General features: G+C 35.9%; 1 protein-coding gene across 7 annotated transcripts in view; it reads right to left on the bottom strand.

Moving 5' to 3' along the window:
- The window catches only part of LOC110112396 (glutathionyl-hydroquinone reductase YqjG), a 33,170-nt gene extending 13,240 nt beyond the window's left edge, over nt 1-19,930 (bottom strand). Inside the window, exons 1-6 of one of the 7 annotated variants that reach the window (XM_020844623.2) lie at nt 19,777-19,928; nt 7,443-8,031; nt 6,920-7,244; nt 6,654-6,830; nt 6,199-6,423; nt 6,005-6,133 (exon numbers count right to left, since the gene is read on the bottom strand). In XM_020844623.2, the coding sequence (XP_020700282.1) occupies nt 6,005-6,133; nt 6,199-6,423; nt 6,654-6,830; nt 6,920-7,132 (744 nt within the window). In that variant the 5' untranslated portion in view covers nt 7,133-7,244; nt 7,443-8,031; nt 19,777-19,928. Of the gene's footprint in view, nt 1-6,004; nt 6,134-6,198; nt 6,424-6,653; nt 6,831-6,919; nt 7,245-7,442; nt 8,032-12,337; nt 13,027-19,776 lie in introns of those variants that run through there. The other 6 variants (XM_020844619.2, XM_028694802.1, XM_020844612.2 and 3 more) reach the window with 6 other exon arrangements.
- Between the last annotated feature and the right edge of the window lie 4,576 nt (nt 19,931-24,506).

The raw sequence follows: 24,506 nt of genomic DNA, 5'->3' as shown, positions 1-24,506 counted from the left end.
TGTTCCTCCTAAGCCATTTATCTTCCTTTTCAGTTTGAGCAGTTAAGACTTGTCGAATTACTAACAATGGTTCTCCTTCATCACCTTCTAAATCAAATTTTTCTAATTCAGCTTCATTTTCAGATTCTGTTTCATTCTCCTCTTCTTCTATCTCATTTTCACATTTTATGAAATTAGTTCGTGGATGATTATTCTTTCTGCAAGTAGCTGACAAGTGACCATATAACCCACATTTGTAACAAGGTCCAATTTGCTTAGATTGTTCAGACGGTTTATTTCCTGCTACTCCTTTTCTTGATTTTGACTTTCAACAATTTTTACTTTTACATTCGAAGTTCCCGCAGAAGTCTGAGTTTTAGTTCCACTCGTTTACCTTCATTTATATGTTTCAGTGATTTTATTGGATCCCCGTAAATGTTGCTTTTCAATTTTCAAAGACATCCGATAAGCTTCATCTAATTTAACGACATGATGTAAGTTGAGTTGATCTTGAATTGTTCATTTTAGTCCATTGAGGTATCTCGTTACAGTTTTCTCTTCAGACTCATCCAAATCATTTCTGGCATGCAATTTGTAAAAATTTTCAGTGTATTCTTCTACAGTTTGATTACCTTGACGCAAATTATTAAACTCCTGAAAAATAGTTCTCGAGTGATCAGAAGGTAAAAATTTTCCTTTCATCTTTTCCTTCATTCTATCCCAGGTTTGAATTTTTTCTTTGCCTCTTCTTAATCTGTTGTTTTGTAAATTTTTCCACCAAGTTAATGCATGCCCCGTTAGTTTAAAACTTGCAAATTCAACTTTTCGATTATCCAGAATTTCTTTCCATTCAAAAAACTGATCCATTTTTTCTACCCATTCTATGAATTGTTCAGGTTGCAATTTTCCTTCAAAATTATGAACGTCGATTTTAATTCCGTGATCCCAATTTCTTTGTCGCCTATTTCGAATTCTAGGTTCTTCCTCTTCACTCCCAGAAGATATTATGCTAGGATTAACGTTAGCTTGATAGACATTTAGATTAACAATGACCTCAGCTACCGTATTAATTTGATGTTGCATATTATTTAATTGTTGCATCACTTGTTGCCAATCCCCTTGTTCATTAGCCATTTTTTATTTTTTGACACGAAAGAGAAAGACTCCTATAAACAAAAAAAAAAGACGAAGTTGCTCTGATACCAAGTTGATGTAGACACACAAGAAGAAATTGACGCAATGGATAGAACTTAAAACAAACTTTATTAAAATAAAAGCAGACAACTAAGACTTGACAAACACAACAAGAAATATTAGGAGAAATAAAGAAAATTAAAAAGACGCTATCCTCATACAACCATCAGAGCGGGTTCCTCACATGCATCGAATTGTAGGTTAAATAAGAAAAGTGCATAAGACTAGCAAACCGATGGTCCACCACTGCAAGATTGTCCAAATTCTCCCAAATCAACCAAAACACGACACCCTAAAGTTGCTTCACTGTTCAGAATAAGGATACAGATGGAGTGGCACTTGCGGAGAGACGAAGAGGTTAGAAGCCCGAGAAGAAGGGTGGAAAGAGCCCGCAGGATTTCCGGAGGGGATGAGAAAGAAGGGTGGAAAGAGCCCGCATGATTTCCAAACAAACCTGCAGGTTTAATAGCAAATATGCTCACAAATATCAACTAACTTCCTTCACAACATCTACTCTTATTTATAGGCATGGTAGGAGAATGCCAAGAGTCACATCATAATTGGTCTCCTAAAACAAACAGCCCAAAGCCAAAACCGAAGAGACATTCACGGGAGCCAAGGAATTCATGGAAACAAGGGGCCACAGTTTCGAAAAAAAGGACCAGGCACGGAAACAATAGCCAGCTGGAATTCAATGAGGCCCGGTACGAAAAAACAGCAATTTCCATATTAATATTCTGCATTGAATTCAACCACTATTAAAGAGCAGGTCACGGTTTTCCAAGAGACAAGAAGCAAGGGGGAAGGGGAAGAGACAAGGCCACTCCAAAAGTAATTCTTCTTAATGAGGTACCTTTTTGGATATTAATGAGCTACTAAACTTCAGATCAAACAACTCAAGAGAATGAATTCAATACCAAGTGCTCCAAAACAGCCAACCTGTGAACCATCAGCAGTCAAGGACCAGTCGAGCCAGCAAACCAAAGGTCTACCAAGCCTTATGCTATCTACCATGATCATTGGATGCTTTCCCATCATTGGATAGCTAAAAAAGAAAAGAAAATAAAATAGAAAACAAAATATACTATTGTTTAAATAAAAGAAAAGTACAGAAATTCTTGATAGCATCAGATACGAAACTTCAATTTTCAACAGCTTTCCACCCCCAGACTAATGGACAAACCGAGGTAGTTAATAGAAGCTTAGGAAACCTTTTAAGGATTTTAGTAGGCGAACACATTAGAGATTGAGATTCTAAGCTGCCTATTGCTGAATTTTCATATAAAAACTCTGTTAACAGAACCACTGGCCTTAGTCGTGCTGAGATCGTATATGAATACCTACCCAAACAACCCATTGATCTGATTCCCATGAGTCCTAGGGTTAGAATATCAGAGTCTGCATATACATTCACATCTCATCTGCAGGAGTTACACAAAGAAATTAAAAAGAAAATTGAACAAAACAACACTAATTGTAAACTTATTATTGATCATAAAAGAAGATTTAAAGAATTCAAAATTGGAGACTTTGTCATGGTGTGAATCCGTCCGGAGCATTTTTCTCGAGGATCTGCAAAGAAGTTGCATGCGAGAAGTGTCGAACCTTTCAAGATAATTTCAAAGATAAAAAGGTAATGCTTATGTGCTAGACCTCCGAAAAGATTTTAATATTAATCCTACATTTAATATAGAAGATCTAATAACCTTCGAGGGACCAGAGCTTAGCCCCAGTAATCCACTTGCAAATGAGCCTTTCGCGACCCCACCTGGTGAGATCCCGAGCCTACCTCCACTCCCCAGTTTGCCTCACTTACCCGATGTGGAGAAGATCGAAGCCATATTAGATGATGAGATCATTTCCACGAAAGAAGGGGGACGTCGAAGATACTTAGTTTACTGGAAAGGGACCCCGTTGACAGAGGATACGTGGGTTGATCGAGAGGAGCTGCAGAGTTTAGATCCATACCTCCTATAGTTGTACGAGAGCTCTAGGGACACTCACTCGATAGGGTTGAGTTTTCTCCCACCTGGGGAGAATGATGAGGACATCGCAGACATTATCAACAAGTTTATCGACAAAGGAATAGCAGATCAACAGCTATGATTTAACGCCTTACTTTTGATATATGGTGCACCGACACTCCTCAAAGAGGCGTGCAGTGTCCGACACCGTATCCGACACGACACTCGTCCGACACTCCTCCGACATTGTCGGACACGCTGAAAATGTGTCTGATTAAAAAATATTAAATACAAATTGGACACGCGTATCCGACACGCATTTCTTAAATATTTTATGAATTTTTTTAAATATAATTTCTTGTATTTTGCAGGATTTAAACTAAATATCTTATTTCCTATCTACAACACCAAATTAACATCTGCACTTAATACCAATCATCGAATATTCTCATTTTCATTTCTGTTTGACAGTGAAGGTATTTTCATCTCCTCTCTCGATGACTGATAAACGGCATCGACGTCTGACTCTCGACATCCTAATACTAATCATTTTAAGCACAAATTTTAGTTAAATGACTTATTATTTTCAAATTATTTTTAAAATTATACTTAACTTTTATACACTATTTTTAAATATAAAAACTGTAATACCGTGTTCAACCAGTATCCGTATCCTATATTTTCAATAATTGACGTGTCCCGTGTCCGTGTCATATCCATGTCGTCGTGTCCATGTCTGTGCATCATAACTTTTGATGCATTTCTTTATGTTATGTTTTATGTAGTTTTGTTGTTTTCCGAATTTACACCTATGGGGAAGTGTCTTGTTATTGTAGCTCGGAGAGTAATTGTGTACTTTTCTTTTTTCATGTTTGAGACCTATATATATTGGTCTTATGTGTTGTAAGAGTATGATGAATGATTGAATAAAATTTGAGTTTGTCTTCTTCTTCTTCTTGTGTGTGTGCTTGAGAGAAGAGAGAGTCCAGAGTGCGAGCAAGTGCAACACCCACTAGTCATTGAAAGAGTCTGTGGCTCGTGGTCTCCATCTTCCCTCCCCCCCCCCTTCTCTCCACACCCGCCTCCTCTCCACACCCGCCAGCCACTACCCACTTATCTACCGATCTCCACCCTTGTATCCATCCCGATTCAAATCCCACCTTTAAGAAGCATCAAAATCCCCCCCTCCAACCGGCGGCTCAAGCCTCCATTCCTCACACCCGACGCCATCTCCCCCTTTCCTATTGTCGTCGGCCTTCTCCTTGGCTCCACCTCAATTATGATGATTTCAATTATCGTAATTCCCTTCCTAAATTAACTCCAAGTGGAAAAGGAAATAAATTAATCTTATTTGAAATTTCAAATAATTTCCTTGTTTGGAAATCCTAATTAGGAAAGTGCATAAAATCAAGCCTATTTGAAATTCAAATTAGATTGGATTACTTATTGCCTTTCCTAATTCCCATGAGTTGTTTTGGAAACTCTTAAATCCCTCCCCACAAACCTCCTCCTCCTCTTAATGCCGCCGGCCCCCTTATTGGGCTCCTCTCTTGTTTTTTTTCCTCTTTGAACCCTCACCCTATTTGATTTTGAAATCAAATTTCAAATTTAATTCCCTCCAAATCCACTTAAATCCGAATTAATTTCCGATTTACTAATACTTTCTCTCCCACCCTCTAACCTAACCTAATTCCCTCTCAACCAAGCCGCCCTCCCCTCTCTTCCCCTTGGCCACCCCTCTTCACTTGCATCCTCTCCATTGGAAAACCTAAAACTCTCATGTTGTTTGAAGCCAAGAGAAGAAGACAAGTTCTTTCCTCCCTTCTACCATTGGTGTATGTCCGACCCTAAGGTCGACCACGGATTTCTCTTCGACGAGAAAGGACGAACGGATATTCTTGGATCCCCGTTCTTTGACATGTACTTTGGCAACGACGAGATTGTCGACAGATACATCGACCGCATCTTATACCAGCTGACACTATCGATCGAAGAGCACCTTCAACCGGGTCGTTGGATAATCGTCAATCACCCACCGCCTCCTCCACCGCCGGCTACCTCTCCATCAACGAAGGTTTTCGACGCCACCTTCCTAGTGGTAATATTCTTCCTCGTATGGTTCGTCTTTCTCCGCTAAAGCTTAAGAGTGATTGAGTGAGAAGGTACTCAAGGTGAACCTCTCGTTATTAAATGGTGGGTTATGTTATGTGCATGTAACATTTACTCTTGTCTTGAATTTTGATTTGATTGTTTGGTTAATCTCAAAAGCATTTCTTTTCCTAAGCAAGTTAAATACTTGGAATTCCTAACTTCTCTTTATTTGCAAGCAATAATTTTTATTAGCAAGTTTTAATCAATTGTCTCTTTTAATTTCTCAAGTAACACCTAGTAGTTTCACATCAGATAGGTTTATTCACCTTAACTCTATTATAATAAAATTATATGAAGCTATAATTTCTAGCTACTAATGGAAGTTAAATGTAGGAATATCTCAATAATATGTATGATAAAAAGAATATTATGGGCATTAAAGCATAAGTTCGTAAAATTGTATTAAAACAAATATGTAAAATAACAAAGTAGTGTGGAATAAATGAGAATGTTAGTATAAATTTATGTGAAATTTAGAGTGAAAAATGATTACACTAGGGACATGGGAGAAGTAGCATCTATAGAATAGGAGTTGGAAAAGATGAACTCAAGTGGATTGATTAAGTGCAATGTATGGTAGAAAATAAACTAATAAATATAAAACTAAGTAATTAAAAGGAATAAGAAGACTTGCATAACAAAAAATTAGTAAACAGCTCTTCTCGCAACTAGCAATTAAGAAATCATGCCACCTAATATGTTTTGAAGATTTTTACCTCATCAAACCTAATCAAAGTTACAAAAAGACGAATATCAGCCTCTGTCAGCTCATTCGCACAAATATAGCGCTGCTTGCTTAGTATCTCCTCACATTTGTCCAAAGCATCTAATAACTTTACTACAGCCTATGTGGAAGCAGAAAACGTCAGAAAGAACAAAATTTTGTTCAAATGGAGAAGAAAATCATTACCTCTTCATAAGGCCCTTGTTTCTGAGCAAAACCACATTTATATACACCATTGTTTATCGATTCATAAACCCATTCATTGACCTCATCAATTACTGCTTGCAGGTGAGAGGGGTACAAGTCCAAATCAGGATTTTCCGCTATTTCGTTGAACTCCCTGTTGAGCATTCGGATTATTTCTGCACTCTCATTATTTACAATTGTTTTAAGCTGGTTATCCCAAAGGACCTGTTGCATAATTTTTAAAATAATTACATGCTGTCTTAGGCTTCGTTTGGAGCTGCTTTCTTATTGCTTTTTAAAATAACTTTTTAGTTAAAAAATTAAAATTTTTATGCTAAAAAACTGATTTAAGAAACAATAAGAAAGCCGTCCCAAACAGAAGAAAGAAAATTCTTGCCGGAAATAGATTCCAAAGTGAAAAATAAAATAAAAAATAAAAATTGTCATATACGCACAGGAACAGTATATTTTCCTGAATAATTTGAATTTGCAAGCTCATAAAGTTCCCTGATACTCCTGGCTCCATTCAAAGGATCGGGATCAGCCCCAGGTTCTTCTGTGGTAGAACGAGGAAAGACCCAGCCCAAATGCTCATCAGTCTCTTTGGTCCTTTCCCATTTGGTTTTTACTGCCTAAATGGAACTACAGATCTTTAAGAACTAAATATGTAATGATATAAAATACAGTATGACAAAGTCTTTCGAAGCAAAAAAAATGTCACCGTGAAACCAATGGCCTTCTCAAGCCCCTTGAGCTTCAAATATGCCAAACATCTAGATGCCCAGGGGCATACATAAGATATGTAAAGATGGTATCTTCCAGATACTGCAGGGAACTGGGATGCTGAATCTTTTGAAATAAAATTGCGAAAGGTTGAAGGTGTGCGGATGAAAGAACCAGTCGGTGACACCTCATCAAGTGAAGAACGAGACATTGAAAGTATTTACTGAAGAATCCACAACTTGAAAAATAACACAACAATGGTTAATTGATTCTTCTAAAATGCAAACACCAATTGCTTGCCCTTCAGCCCTGTCTGCAGTATTCTGGGGATTGACAACATTAGCATTATTTGTCACAAAAGAAGAAAACTGTAACTTTATAAAGGGGCATGAAACTGAAATACTCAAATCAGTAATATCTCTTCAAATTTATGCTTTCTAACTAGATGCACTAGAACATGTCTGTATATCATAAAAGTTAAAATTTTGTGACTTTAGAAGTAAAGACAGTAACAGAAATACCTGCTGAAAACAGCTCACCTCAACCAACTGGAAGGACAGCTCAGCGACAGTTATAACAAACGAGTGCCAGCTCACTTCTTGGAATTCTAGATAGTTCTGTAAAATGTCTATAAATACTAGTCTTGTAATCTCACACGTGAATACAAGAATTATCTGAATATCTCTTCATGGTATCAGAGCTACGCTATTAATGGCACAATCCTCTGTTTCGTCTCAAATTGGCGAACCAACAGAAGCCATGACAGAAGGATCTACAATCCCTGCTTCACTCAAGTTCGTGATCTCCAATATTCGAAATATGGTACCTACTCAACTGACGAGTGAGAATTACACAATCTGGAAATCACAAATCATTAAACTACTCAAGGCAAATGGGTTTCTACAATTTCTTCTTCCAAATGCGTGTCCACCGGCGAAAGATACGCAGACAGATGAAGGCAGAATCGTAGCAAATCCACAATACGCAGAATGGATTTTGATTGATCAAAATCTTGCTGCAGCAATTTGTTCCACGATATCAGCATCAATTCTGCCATATGTGATTAATCTAGAATCCTGTTCAGCGATCTGGAGCATCATAGAAAGAAGACTGCAAACAACAAACAGATCTATGGTAATACAGCTAAAAAATGAGCTGCACAATTTAACAATGAAAACACAGACGATGACCCAGTATCTCACAGAGATCAAGACTATTGTTGATCAGATCACAGCTGCAGGATCCACCATAGAAGATGAAGACATTCTTATGTATACGATCAATGGACTTCCACCAGCATACCAGGCATTTATAACGTCAATCAGAACCACGTTACATCCCATAAGTCTTGATGACTTATATTCACTTCTTCTCAGTGAAGAAATTCACATTCAAACAGAACCATTGAAGAATCTGTCAATGGCAGAAACTGGGACTGCACTGTATTCATACAGAGGAAGAGGCCGTCGGGGCAGAGGAAGATCTATGCAATCCGGTTCAAGAACAGGATCTAACAATCTCTTCCCACATGCCAAATATGTAATAAAAGAGGACATACTGCTACAGAATGCTGGCATAGACTGAATCCTGATTACAGCCCTCAACCTTACGATCAGAAATAGCAATCAACTCAAAAAGCAATGGTAATGACAACTGATCAGAATAATCCAGATTGGTATCTGGATTCAGGAGCATCATCTCACTTGACAAACTCATCGGACAATCTAAATCAACCAAGATTGTATATGAGAACAGACATTGTAACGATTGGTGATGGCAGAAGCATTCCCATAGCTCACGCTGGATCCGGCATCCTACCTACTCCCAACAATAAGCTTCGGTTATCCTAGATACTTCATATTCCTCAAATTTCTTACAATTTACTGTCAATATCTGCCCTCACAAAAGTTAACAACATTTCAATATCATTTGATGCTCATGGTTTTGTAATCAAGGACTTGAAGATACATCAAGTTCTTCTCAAGGGACCAAGCTCTAAAGGCATGTATCCTATATCAGCCCAGAATAAAGCAGCTCTCACTGCAATGCATCAGTCCCACTCTCTGGCATAAAAGCCTTGGACATCCTCATCATCATGTTCTTAAGCTTATCTCAACTCATCACAAGCATCTTCAAATACCCACCTCTCAAGTGTTGTGTCACGACTGTGTTCTGTCTAAAACTCACAAACTGCATTTCTCTAAGTCAGAAACTAGATCTTCTAGACCTCTTGCTTTAATCCACTCTGATGTGTGGGGACCTTCCCCGGTTGTATCAAGTCATGGATTCAAATACTACATTGTTTTCATAGATGATTTTTCTCGGTTCACATGGGTATTTCCAATGACACAAAAATCTGAAGTTACACGGCTCTTTATAAAATTTAAAAATCTGATTGAAAATCAACTTCAACATAAAATACAATGCTTGAGATCTGACGGGGGAACCGAATATTTGAACTCACACATGAATGATTTTCTCATTCGACATGGCATACAACATCAGACCTCATGTCCCTACACACCAGAACAAAATGGTGTGGCCGAGAGGAAACACAGGCACTTGATTGAGACCACCAGAACTCTTGCATTACCTCTCAGTCTTTGGCCTGAAGCAGTTGTCACTGCATCTTTTCTTATTAACAAATTACCATAAAAAATTACAAATAATGTATCTTTGTTGCAATATCTACACAATATTACACCCGATTACTCAACATTAAAAACATTTGGGTGTCTCTATTTCCCATTACAGCCACCAAACAAAAGACACAAACTTGAACCAAAATCCATTTCTTGTGTTTTCATTTGCTATTCATCCATATCAAAAGGGTACAAATGTTATGATCCAATCACTTGCAAAACATATACATCTAGACATGTCATCTTTGATGAAACCAATTTTCCATTCAAAACAATCATACCAAATCAACCCTCAGATACATCACCAATCCAATCCCCACCTGGTCTTCTACTTCCACATCACACATACCCACTGAAAATAATATCATACACCCTACAGTAAAACCATATACCCCTCCTAACTCTTTGGTTCCTATGAATCATACATCAAACTCCCCTCCACAATCATCTCACAGAGCTTCAGAAGACACATCTTCAGTAAATCAACAAAACCGTGCAAGATCTATACATCTAATGATCACAAGGCAAAAGACGGGATCACTCCGCCCAAAACAAATATTTAATCTGCTTCACACTCACACTGATGAAGCAACATCCAGTGAAGTTGATCCTACAAGTTACACAGAAGCAATTAAGCATGCTCACTGGCGTAAGGCTATGGCTGAAGAATTTCTGGCATTGCAGAAACAAGGCACGTGGCATTTAGTTCCATATCCAGCAAATGCATCGGTTTTGGGCTGCAAGTGGACATATAAAACGAAATGGCATTCGGATGGATCAGTGGCAAGATTCAAAGCTAGGCTGGTAGCACAAGGGAACAATAAAGAATATGGGATCAATTATTAAGATACATTTAGCCCTGTGGCTAAATTTCCCACGATTAGAGCATTGATAACAATAGCTCTATCAAAACAATGGCCTATACATCAACTAGATGTAGTCAATGCATTCTTACATGGTGATCTTGATGAAGAAGTCTATATAAAGCAACCAAAGGGATTTGAGGATACCATTAATCCCAACTATGTATGCAAATTACACAAAGCATTATATGGGCTTAGACAAGTCCCGAGGCAATGGTTTAAAACGTTTAGCACCCATCTCAAGTCTATCGGGTTTAAGAATGGCATAGTTGACACCTCTTTATTTGTGTTTCAACAAAATCAAGTGGAGATATACATGATAATCTATGTGGATGACATTTTATTAACTGGTAATGATAGCACCATGATCGCTCAAACAATCAGACAGTTAAATTAGAAATTCGCCATGAAAGACCTGGGGACAATCACAAACTTCCTCAGTATACAGATCAACAAAAATGAAGATACTTACTTCATGTCTCAAACAACATATGCTAAGTCTATAATTCAGAATGCAGGACTAACTCAATGCAAACCAACAGCTACTCCTACCTATACTAAATACACAACAGTAACCAAAATTGACACGATCACGATGGAAGCTCACACATATCACCAAATTACTTGAGCCTTATAGTACCTAACCATCACCAGACCAGATATTACATATGCAGTTAACGTGCTATGTCAAAACATGCACAATCCAGCTCAAGAACATATGCATATGCTCAAGAAACTGCTGAGATATATAAAAGGCACAGTTAACTTTGGCATTCCAGTTTCAACTGGACCACTTGAAGTTCATTCCTACTCAGATGCTGACTGGGCAGGGGACAAACAAACGAGAAGGTCGACAACAGGATATTGTACGTTTTTAGGAAATACTATTCTCTCATGGTGTGAAAAGAAACAACACACAGTGGCCCGGTCTTCCACAGAGGCGGAATACAGGCACTGGCTGAGGCAACAACATAAGTTATTTGGATAAGAAAACTGCTCAAAGATTTTAATATAGAACTCACCACACCAACTGAAATAAGGTGTGATAATACATCAGCAATAGCATTAGCAAATAACCCTATATTCCATGCAAGGACAAAGCATATTGAAATTGACCAACATTTCATCTGGGATCATATTCAGTTTCAACATATCAGTATAGTCCCGATTACAACTCAAGACCAAATAGCAGATATACTAAACAAACCTCTGTCTACAAATCGTTTCAAGCAGCTAAGGAGCAACCTGACATTTCAAGCAGAACCGTCATCTTGAGGAAGGATAAAGACAATACAGAAATACCGGCTGAAAACAGCTCACCTCAACCAGCTGGAAGGACAGCTCAGCGACAGTTATAACAAACGAGTGCCAGCTCACTTCTTGGAATTCTAGATAGTTCTGTAAAATGTTTATAAATACTAGTCTTGTAATCTCACACATGAATACAAGAATTATCTGAATATCTCTTCAAGAAGCCGTGAATTATATAAACAGTAATGTACTTTCTATGCTACTATTTAAGGCCTCGTTTGTCGCAGCTTATTTTCTCCTTCTCCGTTTGAAACGGCATTTGACGCTGTTTAAATATGTTGCTTATGTGGAAATGTTTTTTTACAGAACTTCATTTTTTACTGTTTTAAGAAGTTTCTTGACATATGCTTCTTCGTTTGAGAACTTCATTTGCTCCACCAACATTTTTAAAACTACCTTTTTACAAAAGTTAAGAGAAAACCAAATGAAGCCTAAAAGATACTTAAAACGCCACCATTGAAGAATATCAACCCATTATATAAAAAAGAGAATCATATCCGTTCATTTTTTATTTATAATTTTACATGATATTTTCTTATTTATTGTTGACCTGCACCTAAGACAAAATAAAAAATAAAAAATAAAAAATGCATACCATACCTTCCATGCAATCCAACGATCTCGGCAAGTCGAGCTTCGCATGACCCACGTCGCACGACTCGCTCGCGTCGTTGGCCAAAGAGATGAGGCCTTCGGCCTCCTCTTTCTCGCTCTTTCACTCTCCTAAGCTCTCTAACTCTCTCATCGCCATTCGACTTCGCTCCTTCCACGATCCTCCCTTCTCCTGTCCGACCAGAAGCTACAACGGTTTGATCGGAAACAACATCAGAGCTCGCTCGCTTTGATAGGAAGCTTTCTCCCTTTCGCGCCTCCTTCGTGTCCGGACGACTTCGCTCATTCGACAACTTTCCCTTCCCGTCTATCGGAAGCTACAACAATTTGATCGGAAGAAATCGCGGCAGCTCGCTTGCAGTAAAGGTCACTTTCTCCCTATCGTGCATGTCTTCGGCTTCCTCCCTCGACGACGTTCCCTTCAGTCGGACCAGAAGTCACGACATTTTGATCGGAGCCAATCATGGGAGCCGCTCGTTGTGAAGTTAACGATCTCCCTTTCGTGTGCTATCTCGGCCAAATCCTGTAGCTCCTTCGCCTCCGTGCTGTTTGACTTCGCTCCTCCAACGACATTTCCTTCATGTCTGATCGTAATCAACACAGGAGCTCGCCGCTGTGAAGGTAGCGACCTCCCTTTTGGAGAGCTTCTGCGGCCAAATCCCGTGCCAAACAGCCTTTTTTGGGCATTTTTTATTTTATTATTATAATTATTTATTTTTAAATATAATTAATTAATTTAATTATGAGTTAGTATTAATTAGTTAAATTTAATTCCAATTAATTATATTAATTATAATTAATATTTAATTAATCATAATTAATTAAGGTTAATTATCTTTGATTAGTGTTAATTATAATTACTAATTAACTGTAAATTAGTTTTAATTAATTAAAGTAATTATAAATAATTTTTTTAAATGATAATTAATTATTATTAATCATTACTTAATCATAATTAATTAAATTTAATTATGTTTAATTATTTTAATATAATTAATCGTATATTAATTATAATTAATTAAATCTAATCATAATTCATTATAATTAATTATTATTATTATTAATTAATTGTAATTAATTAAAATAAAATAAAACCCCCTCTCTTACCTCGATGTGCATGTCGAGCCGGCAAACACGCTTTTCTCTAGTGTGGTGGGAAGGGAACCCGGTGCGACAACTACGAAGAGGTAGGTGAACGACTCGGCTCCAAAATCCTTTCCTTGGTGTGTGTGTCGAGCTGATCAACCACTTATACACGCTTTTCTTAGCGTGGGAGGGGATCCGGTGCGACGCATGCGACGAGGCAGGTAAGCCCGGTGCACTCTTTTCTTAGCGTGACTTAGACAATTCTTAAGTACCCGTACACGGCTCTATACCTGAGGGGAAACAACTATTTTTCTTGTAACAGGTACCGAAGACCCATACACGCTTTTCTTAGCGTGATGGGGACAAAGACTTTACGGCTGCGGTGTCCTCGTATGAGGGCACCTATCATACACGTTTTTCTCAACATGGCGGGAGGCCCAGTTTTCCATAGTTTTTTCCTAAACGGGGGAGACGTCGGGAGGCTGCTGAAATTTTAGGTGAATATATGACTGCACTCGGACCTGATTTTGACTCAAATGAACACGAACTAGTGGACTTGACTTGTATTTGAACATAACTCAAATTATTAATCAAGACCTGAACCAAATAAAATAAGTTCGAATTTGAAACGGAATTAAATATCAATACGAACATGTAATTGAAGTTGCAAGGACTTCAGAAGACTTTGAACAAGCACTTCAACATGTACTCTGAACTCAAACTGGAACAAGATGTGGACAACAAGAACCTGTGGACTTAGATGTGACATAGTACATATGCACTAGACTTGCAAGTGAACTTGCATATTAAACTCAAGCTGAATTCAAACTTCAAATGAACATAAAGAACTAAACCCAATTTAAACTTAATCGAACTGCAAGAAGCTTGAATTTCCAATGACATCACAAGACTTGCCTACAAACAAGTGTAGAAGACTTGTAATGAGCATATGTTGTAAACTACGGTACACATACAACTTGCTTATGATTAAAAGAGCAAGAGCAATGAGCATGTCAATAAGAATACAATCAATGAAATATGCATGAGTTGTAGCGAGAATCATGTGGTGATATGTTCACAAGAAAAGCAAGGGAGATGTAGGAGAGCGGATCCTTTGTTATCAATGAAGGCTAATGTGTAAATGAGTACACAAGAGTTTACTTTCAAATGAGAAAAATAGATATGCTACAGGGCCCTTGATTTATGTATATCCAACATGAAATATGTAGTATTCATATCAATCGACCAATGAACTTGTATATTGAAGATTAGAAGCTCTAATGAAGAGAACTATTAGTTGATGCAACGACTGATATGCAACAGATATAAGCACCTGCAAACTCTTATAGCAAGGGTATTCTAGCATCCTCGGAAGTCAACATACAATGAACCATATGACTTACCAACAGTTGTATAAAAGGACTGCAATATAATGGCAAGCAAATACCTCAAATAGAGGAGCTCCAATATATGTAATGATCTATCCATGAGCGGTGCAGTGATATGATCATGAGTCAAGTTTGGAGATCTAAACATCTCTGCAAAGCATGAAGAATGTGCAATGCTTGCAATGCAACATCCTCGTAACCAACATCGAGGTACAAGCAGGCACACTACAAGACCTCAATGCGTACAAACAAAGAATGTAGTGGACACTTACAACCATCTCTATAAGATCAAGTACATCGTATATGTAAGAACAACGAATGGTTGCAGAATGCATATGTGTGTCCTATATGCGCTATTGAAATCTCCAGCACAAGCAACATTGCCTGTAGATTGAGACGACAATACTGGCATTTGATAGTAAAAGACCCGTCCCTACAAACAAGTACGATCATGAGATAGGTGAAAGGTAGATATAATGCAGGAACAATGGCTCTTCCACGAACACTTTTAGGAGGTCGTAGTGAATACGAGTCCCTGTAAATAAATATGAACCGCTTGTGGATAACAACAGAGGGTATATTGTGAGTACAACGAACCCCTGTGGACACAAGTACATATCTCACCTACAGCAGCGGTTATTGAGATGCTGCAAAGTATGTAGGGTATGAAGACAACTCGATGTACGAAAAAGGACACCTCCTGACATAATGGAAGAGATGTTTGAGCAAATTCGAACTAAGTGTCCTGGTGTTCCAAAATTTCTTCTTGGTCCTGTATTTAGGAAGAAAACAGTTCTGACATCCACAAACACCGGAAATAACAAGTCTACTACACTGATAATCTTAAAAGGAGTTATTTTCAAAGCACTGGTCATGAAAGTCCATAAGGACCTCTCGGTGAATGAGAAAAGGAAGTCTGTATCAAAACAATGAAATATCTCATTGCAATCAGGTGACAACGTTATGATTCACCTGTATCTAAAAGCAGGGGATTTGTTAGTGCACTATGATCCGACTGCAAAAAGAGACAAGTAGTGCACGACAGTTTACCTATACAAAACAGCAAACAACTCAATTCAGAAGATGCTACATCATGCCACCGGATCCACAACATCGATGCAAGCGGACAGAAGGCGTTTACAAATATTCCCCGCACATACACCATAATTTGTATACACATAGGTACACAAAAGGGCAAGTGCAATCATACACCCGCATGGGCCCCGGCGAGCATGTTGTAAGAACACACGCGACGTCTAGGGATGCTGCGCAGGTCAATAGATTTGAACCTGATCCTCCTAAGCAGGTAAATAGGAGTCGACAAGGTTCAACAAATAATTATAAAATACCCCCAAACACCCTCATGGGCCCCGGCGAGCGTGTTATTGGTACACACGTGACGTCTAGGGATGTTGCGCGGGTCAATAAATGAACGTAGTACGAGCTCGATCCTTCTATGCTGATAGATAGGAGTTGTTACGATTCGAACTATCAAACATATATACAGTCCTGATATCGACTGGAATATCTATTTTATACGTTCATATAAGACCTTCAACAAAGAAAATTCATTAAATTTCCAAATGACCCCACACCTCGATGATGGTCGTGTTGAATGTTAATATCAACCGGAGGAGTCCATTCCAAATATTTAAAATATCACTCTAAAAACCCGACAATCCAAACTTTCAAAAATCATCAAAATCCAGAAATATTTAAAATTGAAATCCAATCATCAACCACTTAAAGAAAATCTATCCACCATCCGCAACAGTTTGCCAAGGTGGACAAATTTGAAAATAACTTCAGCTCACATAGAGCTAAATACCTGGTCGAAAATATCACTAGGATCTATTCTCAAACAATCTCCTTCCATTAAGGACGTGGTACGTGTCCTCTAACTGGCGGTTTTGCCATCAAATGGCACCGCAAGATAAACAGTTATGACCTGGGGCCCTCTGAACCGAGTGATTTTGCCGCCAAATGGCACCACGAAATACCAGTTATGGCCAGAGCCAATACGCTCTTTAGTGGCATCAAATTCTTGAGATATGAATCAATAATATATAATTGATAGAGCACAAAGCTCTTTGTTAGCTAAGGTGGATTCAAATTTGTCCCCTTAGGCAAATATTACCCCCAAGTATGCAAGGTCCCCTTGGACGAAGAAACCCATGGCTGCCGACAAGGATCATTCTGTCAAGTTGGGTCGACTATCTCCTCTGACTAAGTAAACCAGGGACCACGATGGGCCGGGACGACGGAACTATGGGATCTTGATCGGGTCTATCATCCATTCCCCACTATCAGCTTTAGGTCAAGATGGTGAAATTTCTAATTTTAAATATCAAATCTTCAAATTATCAACCATTTACAAGCTCTTCAAAGCTCAAGTCCATGCTGCAAATATACGCCTGATACTACGTATCTAATCGACGACTAGTCTTAATCGAAAGTTCTCACTCATTATTGGGAGGGGTAATTGACTATAGGGGCTTGCGCCTATAGGAAACTAGAACTCAGATCATAAAGTCCTCGCAAAATGAGGGCGAAATCTCTGGGTAGTGTCTTATCTACAAACCCATATGCCTTCCAAAATTTACCCCGAAACTTAACTCCGTTAAAACTCCCCCGAACAAAAGAAAAGCAATTAGAGGGCGGCAGAGGCCAGGGCCGAATTTTTGGAGCCCACATTTATCAATCTAATTTACATAAATTAATTAGAAAGAGACTTATAGACTTGTATCTAATTGCTAAGTAGTCAAATTTTTTTATACTTTGCATAGCATTTAGTGTCTAATTTAAAAAAAAAAACAAATTAATTCATCTAACCATTTTCTTAAATCTCCAATAAAGATAATGTATGTGTGTGTGTAATTTAGTATTGAATTATTTTCTCATCTCATGTGAAGATCTAAATAATAATTTAAAAAATGCTTAATTTAATTTTAATAAAAACAAAACAATTTTTTATTTAACTTAATGATCTTCTATAATTTTGCAAAATCAAAGCATAAATTATTAAGTATGTGAACATAATGTGCTTAGTGTGCGTACATTCTCACTAGTAAAAGAAACATCCATGAATTACCTTGACCTTTTAAGAAATAACAAAACAAAAATTTTCAAACATTGTAAAAGGAAGTTTGAATTTATAAAATTATACACAAGCAATACCTGTTATTTGAAATTGACCTAACATTTAAAAATAAACACAAAGATTCACAATACTCAATTAAAAGAATCATCAATTGTTCAAGAAAAAAAAATAGCGACTAGGTTTTGATACTGACTTCAACAAAAAAAATGAAGGCCTAAAGTTCAAAACTCAAGAGGAAAAACAGTTATTTTCTCAAAACTCTGGGAAAATGAGAATCTAAACATTTAGAACCGGTAGTGCATTTAAGTTTAAAATGTCAACTTGATCTTTCATGCCAAGCAAAATCTGTTGAGGAAATTAGGAATCATCGAGGAACAAGACTGAAAACGCGATGAGTGGAAGGCGATTACATTATCATTCTTAATTCTTTGTAGTTAATTTTTTCCTTTGGAAAAGCATGGTACTATTGGATAATATTGGCACTAGAGCACACTAAGTTTGGTAGCTAGCATCTAAAAAACATGTCTTTTAAAGTAGTATTTTTGTTTTCATTCATTGTAAGTGTGAAAATTAAATAATCATTTTAGAAGAAGTTTGAGCAAGGTTGTGAAGTTTAAGGCTTTGTTTGAGATGGCTTTCTTACTGGTTCTTAAACCAGCTTTTTAAAACAAATTTTTTAATTTTTGTATTAGAAAGCTGCTTTAAGAAATAGTAAGAACGCCGTCCCAAAGAAAGCCTAAAATCAAAGTTGGTCTCGAACTACATAAGAACAAAAGATGGATTTGCCAAACTTCATGCTTTTTAAAATATGCATTCAAACTTTAAACAACCAAAGAGCAATAAAATCATTCATCATGAAAATAAATAGCAGAGGCACATTGATCAGAGGGGGTGCAACTATTACATCATGTCCTTCATTTTTTACAAAAATAAAAATATAAAAAATTCAAACTCCTATTTATGTGACAATTTCATTCCTTTTTTATTTATAAAGTTATTAAACTTTACATAAGTCCTTGTTACTCTAACTTCGCATTAGCCTGTATAGCATTTTAGTAGTTAGAAACTTTGTTGCTAATGAAACACTAGCATAAGCAGTTAGCTGTTAGCAGTTAACAGCCACCAAAGGAATAATGTAATGGCAACGATGTTGTTCAAAACATTTTCAATTATTTCTACCACAACTGAAAACAAACACTATATCTTACGTTTGAATATTCATAGCAATGAAACTTTAAACAGAAAAGTTGAAGCTCTCTAATTCTCTCTACAAAAACAAAATCATACAGAGAGAATAAAAGCTTATTTGACACTTGCTTTGAAGCATTTCATAAGGATCTACTTTCTATCTACAAGACAGCATTAAAATTTTTGGGATTTTTTTTTTTTTGTACTGATCACTATAAACTTGACCTCAGTAAATAGGAAATAACAATTCTAGTGGAAGTCACCAATCCCAGGTAGCTCAGAACCGTTTTAATGTAAGGAAGGGAAAAGATACCAGTCTCTTATATTGTTAATTAGGTTAGCTAAATTTACATATTTCCTCTATCCATTATTACCAAAGCTAACTGAAATGGCAACTGAATCCTTCATTACAAGCGGCCCCAAACCATCAAAATAAATTTAGTTGAAGGAATCAACAAGCTCAAAAAAACCCAAAACTTGCATCCATCGAAAGCAGATTAAAAAAACCCTAATCATAAGCCAACTATTTCCATAGATTATAGCAAAGTAATCCTTATACCGTTCTCTTCGGATACGAGCAACATATAAAGTAAAATTAAAGCAAAAAAAAGGCAGTAAATTTCAACTAAGGTAGGTAGCCTCCACCTCAAGAAGCTCCGCCTCACCTTGGCAGAAGATGAGCCAACGACGAAAAAAGATATTGAGTGACTGCAGACGACTGAAGAGATCGCAGAAGACGTCGGGGTCGACCCATCGAGAGAGGCCGCTGCACGGGGTTGACATTTGAGCTGCCGCGAAATTTTAGAAGAAAACTACAAATAAAACTAAATACGAGCGACCAAATAAATAAATAGGCCTAATGGAGGTGACAAAATTTTAAAATAGATATAATAAATAATTTAATAATTCAAAATTATATATATTAAAAATAAACAATTAAGAAATATAATAAATTGAAAATATTAATTTTTTTTTTTTTGACATTTAGGCCATTCACGGCAAACTCACACACACAACGCATACACATAGACTCGAACCCTGAACCTCTTAGTTGGAATCCAAAGCTCTCAACCAATAGGCCAAGGAGAGTTGTGTAAATCGTGGCTGACCTTCTGGACATTTTGGTAAAGCAAGTTGGGATGTCAAAATAAATTTTTGATTTGCTTTATTTTACTTTTACTTAAAATAGAAACATATTTAAATGTGTATTTATTCAATATTTTAAAAGTGAAAATTGCAAACAGCCCCTTTTCAATTTTAATTATTTTTTCAAAAAACACTATAATTAATTTATTAATAGCCCAATATCTCTCTCCCTTTGAAATATATTTACCTTTAAAATTTTATTTGAAATATAATAGTAAATATTACATGTCCACAAGATTGAGTATCAATAATAATTGAACATAAGCACCAATGGGAGCCCACTGATATATTGGAATTTGTTATTTTCAAATAAAGTTAAATTGGGCCGAATTAAGTATATTAAATGGTGTTAATAAACTTGTATTTTATAATCGATTATTATTAGGATCACAAAATTTTTATTAGATTAAGGGTTTATTTAGGAAAGTTTTTTCACTATTTTGTTTTGAACATCAATAATAATTTTATTTAGCTATTATTTTTGTTGTTGCTTTCTTACTATTTTTAAAAATTTGTATTAAGAAAAACTATTTTTTGCATCCAAAATAGATATTTTTCTTTCCTCACGAATCACAATAACTTCACAACCAAAGCTATAAAACGTTACAACTGTCTCAAACATACCCTAAATATGATATTTGACGTAAATTACTGATTTCAAAGCACTTAAAAGAGTTGAATCATTATTAAATTATATTTCAACCATTATTGTATGATTAAATATACTTTAATTGGCATTATTCAAAGAAAGAAACATCTATCTTGATGAGATAGTTATAATGACATAAAATAACTTGATCATGAAATTGCAAAGTGATGATATCATTCCAGAATAAAATATACAAAATTAGCATTATAATGAGCTAAAATTTGGTTGATCTAATTAAAGTAAATTCACACACACATTACATACACAAACTTCAAATCCAAAATCTCTTCGTTGATAGCTAAAATTCACAACCAACATATCAAAATGAGTTGCTTTCTAAATCCCTGGAGTCAAATTTGCAAAAAAATTGTCTATTTTAACTTCTTAATTAATCAACTAAAGTTTCAATAAATCATCACAATAATAAATCTGTATATCCAATGAAAAGTAACTATCAATTGTATATCTCAAAATATTTTATTTTATTCATTCTCCCAAAATCAATATATAATAGCTAGGAGATTATTACAATTATTATTCTATCACAAACTCCTAACTACAAAAAAAATAAAAAAAATACAAATAAAATTAAAAGAAAATATGAGGATCTCTATCAATCTCACGCTAACTAATATTGATGCCATCCTTGAACTAAATCATAAAAATTGACAAAATAAGCATTAAAGCCCAGCAAGTAACTAGAATTCTATCACTGCTTTCAATGAAATACAAAAGAATCAATATGTATGTCTAGTTCTAGTCAATATCAATCATCATTTACTATGAGCAATAAAAATCTCAAAATCAATAATAAATCAATATGATCAGCATAGTTAAAAGAGATCTATCAACTATCAAATTACAAAAAATAAAAAAGTAAAGAAGATTATCACTCAATAAGCCATATTAATATGATATGCTATGTTGTATCAATATTAATGTCAGTTTGAATTCAGTTATATCTATCAATTAGTTTAATGTATTATACAGTAAATATCATCATGAGTATAATTATGAAGAATAAGGCAAGACATACAGCTTTAATGTAGTTTTTTTTTCATTACATCTGTTATCTGTCATAACTATCAATATGTCAATCTTTTATATTAATCATTTATTTTCACATGTGATTTTTAATAATTATTTAAGAGTCATCACCCTCTAGATACAAGCTATAACTAAGATTATACTACCAACTTTTTATTTAAAAGAAAGCCCATCAATCCACCTTCCTAACCAAATATTATGTTTTAAGAGCCAACTTGTATTCATTATAGCGTTAACAGATATTCTTCCTTTCTTGCATGAAAATGATACATTTTCTATGCCATGTAAGTCAACATCATATATGAAATGCAATAATAAAAAATATAGAAAAATTTACCAAATTTATCTACCATGTATTTACTTCAAAAAAACCATCAATTCCAATTTAACGAGTAAAAAATTTCAATATGGTATAATCAAAAAGCTCATATTAATCAACTTTCAATCAAATGAAGATGACTGTTAAGCCAAATATTCATAATCAAAACAATGAACTTTTTTAAATATTTCAATAAATTTTTTAGTCATTTGATATTTTCATAATTAACACTAAATTTATAAAAATTATGAAAAATAAGAAACAAATAAAGAAAATTCTCAAAATATGAGGTGCAATACATGTTTACAGGCCCTAATACAAGATAATCAGGCCAATAAATATTGAAATCAAAGGTGATTTTGATTTTCTAATAATCTAAATAAGGTATTTTAATAAATAATTTTGATTTTATTTTACTCATAATTGAACAAATATCTCTGTTATTTAACCTTTTTGAGAAATATAACCAAAAGTTCTTTTCAAATAAAAGCACCACTATTATAAGCATGGATTGCTTATTAAAGTATGATGCCAAAAAAAATTTAAACAAGTTTGAATTTGAGCCATATATTAAGAATTAGTTCGAACCTTTATTTGAATCTTATTCAAACCAGCTCCAAACCTTCTTCTTAAATTGTTTCCATTCTCGTGATGCCTCCCTCAACAATGTCACATATTGGCAACTGAATGAGAACTCCTCTTCTCTTCACATGCCATTGGTATGTGATGCTTTCCCCAACAATGACAAGGTCACGCATAGCTTATATTTCGATGCCTTTCCTCGCAAATGTCAACACCTAAATGCAAATTCCTTTTCTCGTTACACATCATTGGTTCATGATGCCTTATTAAGGAGAGATTATTCTGTACGGACACCAAACACAGCTATACATTCAAATACCGAGCGGTACCGCAAGCGGTACCGTGCCCCGATACTGCGGTACCGAGCCGCAGGCTTAGGTATCCTGACGAGATTCGAGTTCCGCACAGAATAATTTTTCCTTACCAAGTGATCTCAAGATCACACATTGGCAATCCTCACATATCATCAGCTTGCATTGCCTTCCCAAAGATATAACAGGTGCTCCTTTTTTCCTTACAGATCATCAATCCACGATGCTTTCTCCAATAACTTTCAAATCGCATGCAAGCAATCCCGTAATACCTTTACTCAGAAAGCTGAAAGCTCTTGCCTGAACATAAACTATTCTCACACCAAGTTAGTCCCATGAAAGATACTCTCATGATGCTTGCACCAAAACATTCAAACCAAGATTTGAAACTTTTTTGAATCCAAGTTCAAACCAAGTTTGAATTCAAACTAATTTGGATCAATTTCATTTGCAGTGGACTTCAATTTTATTTTTTTAATTTATTAACCATTAATATCCGAGCTACTAAATTATGGTTTATAGCAAGGTTAGATGTTGGCAAACTACATGGGTTTGTAAGGGGAAGGATGACTACTTTAGGTAGTGATTATTAAGCTAACATAATCCTTGTGCTTAGGGTTGCATAATCAACTGGATGGGCTTGATCACCGACTAAATATCTCTTAACCCTAGGTTAATGGATAGTTTAGGCTCTAAGCTCCTAGTTTAAGTCACTCAAGACTGAAAAAGCTAATGGATTTGACTAGCTTAGCCAATTGGGATTGAAAAGAAATTTAGCTTCATAAAATTTAATTATCAATTTGGCTAACTTAGGCCAATTAGTCCAATTAGGCTTGTTCAATGAGTTAATTGAGTTAGTTTACATCTAATTAGCTAATTGGATTGATTAATGGGGTTTTCTTAAGTCATTTGAGCTAATTTGCTTAATTGGCTCCATTGACCCAAACTTGCTAAATGTAGGTTTACCTTGGGTCAATTTGTTTAACTCATCTCAAATATTAAACCCATCCAAGCTACTCAAAAATATATATGGTGGAATCTTATCAATCATGTTCATCATCCCAGCCATAGGAAAGGATATTTTTAGCTCACCTTGTCACAATCAACCAAGCATGGAGCCTACTACCCGATAACTAATTATACTCTCCTTCCACTCTAAAGAAATCCGAGCCTCCAACAAAGGCCACTAATGACTTCATAGCACTCACCAATCACACCCTCTAATCTTAGCCCTCACTAGCTGACTTACCTACTCCTACTTGTCTCTACACCCTTAGTGTAACAAGTAACAACAACAACAACAAAAAAAGTATTTTAAAATAAAAAAATTGATTTTCGATT

The sequence above is a fragment of the Dendrobium catenatum genome, unplaced genomic scaffold (assembly GCF_001605985.2).
Source record: "Dendrobium catenatum unplaced genomic scaffold, ASM160598v2 fragScaff_scaffold_565, whole genome shotgun sequence".
In the NCBI taxonomy this organism is placed as follows: domain Eukaryota; kingdom Viridiplantae; phylum Streptophyta; class Magnoliopsida; order Asparagales; family Orchidaceae; genus Dendrobium; species Dendrobium catenatum.
This window is presented reverse-complemented; position numbering and strand designations above follow the sequence as displayed.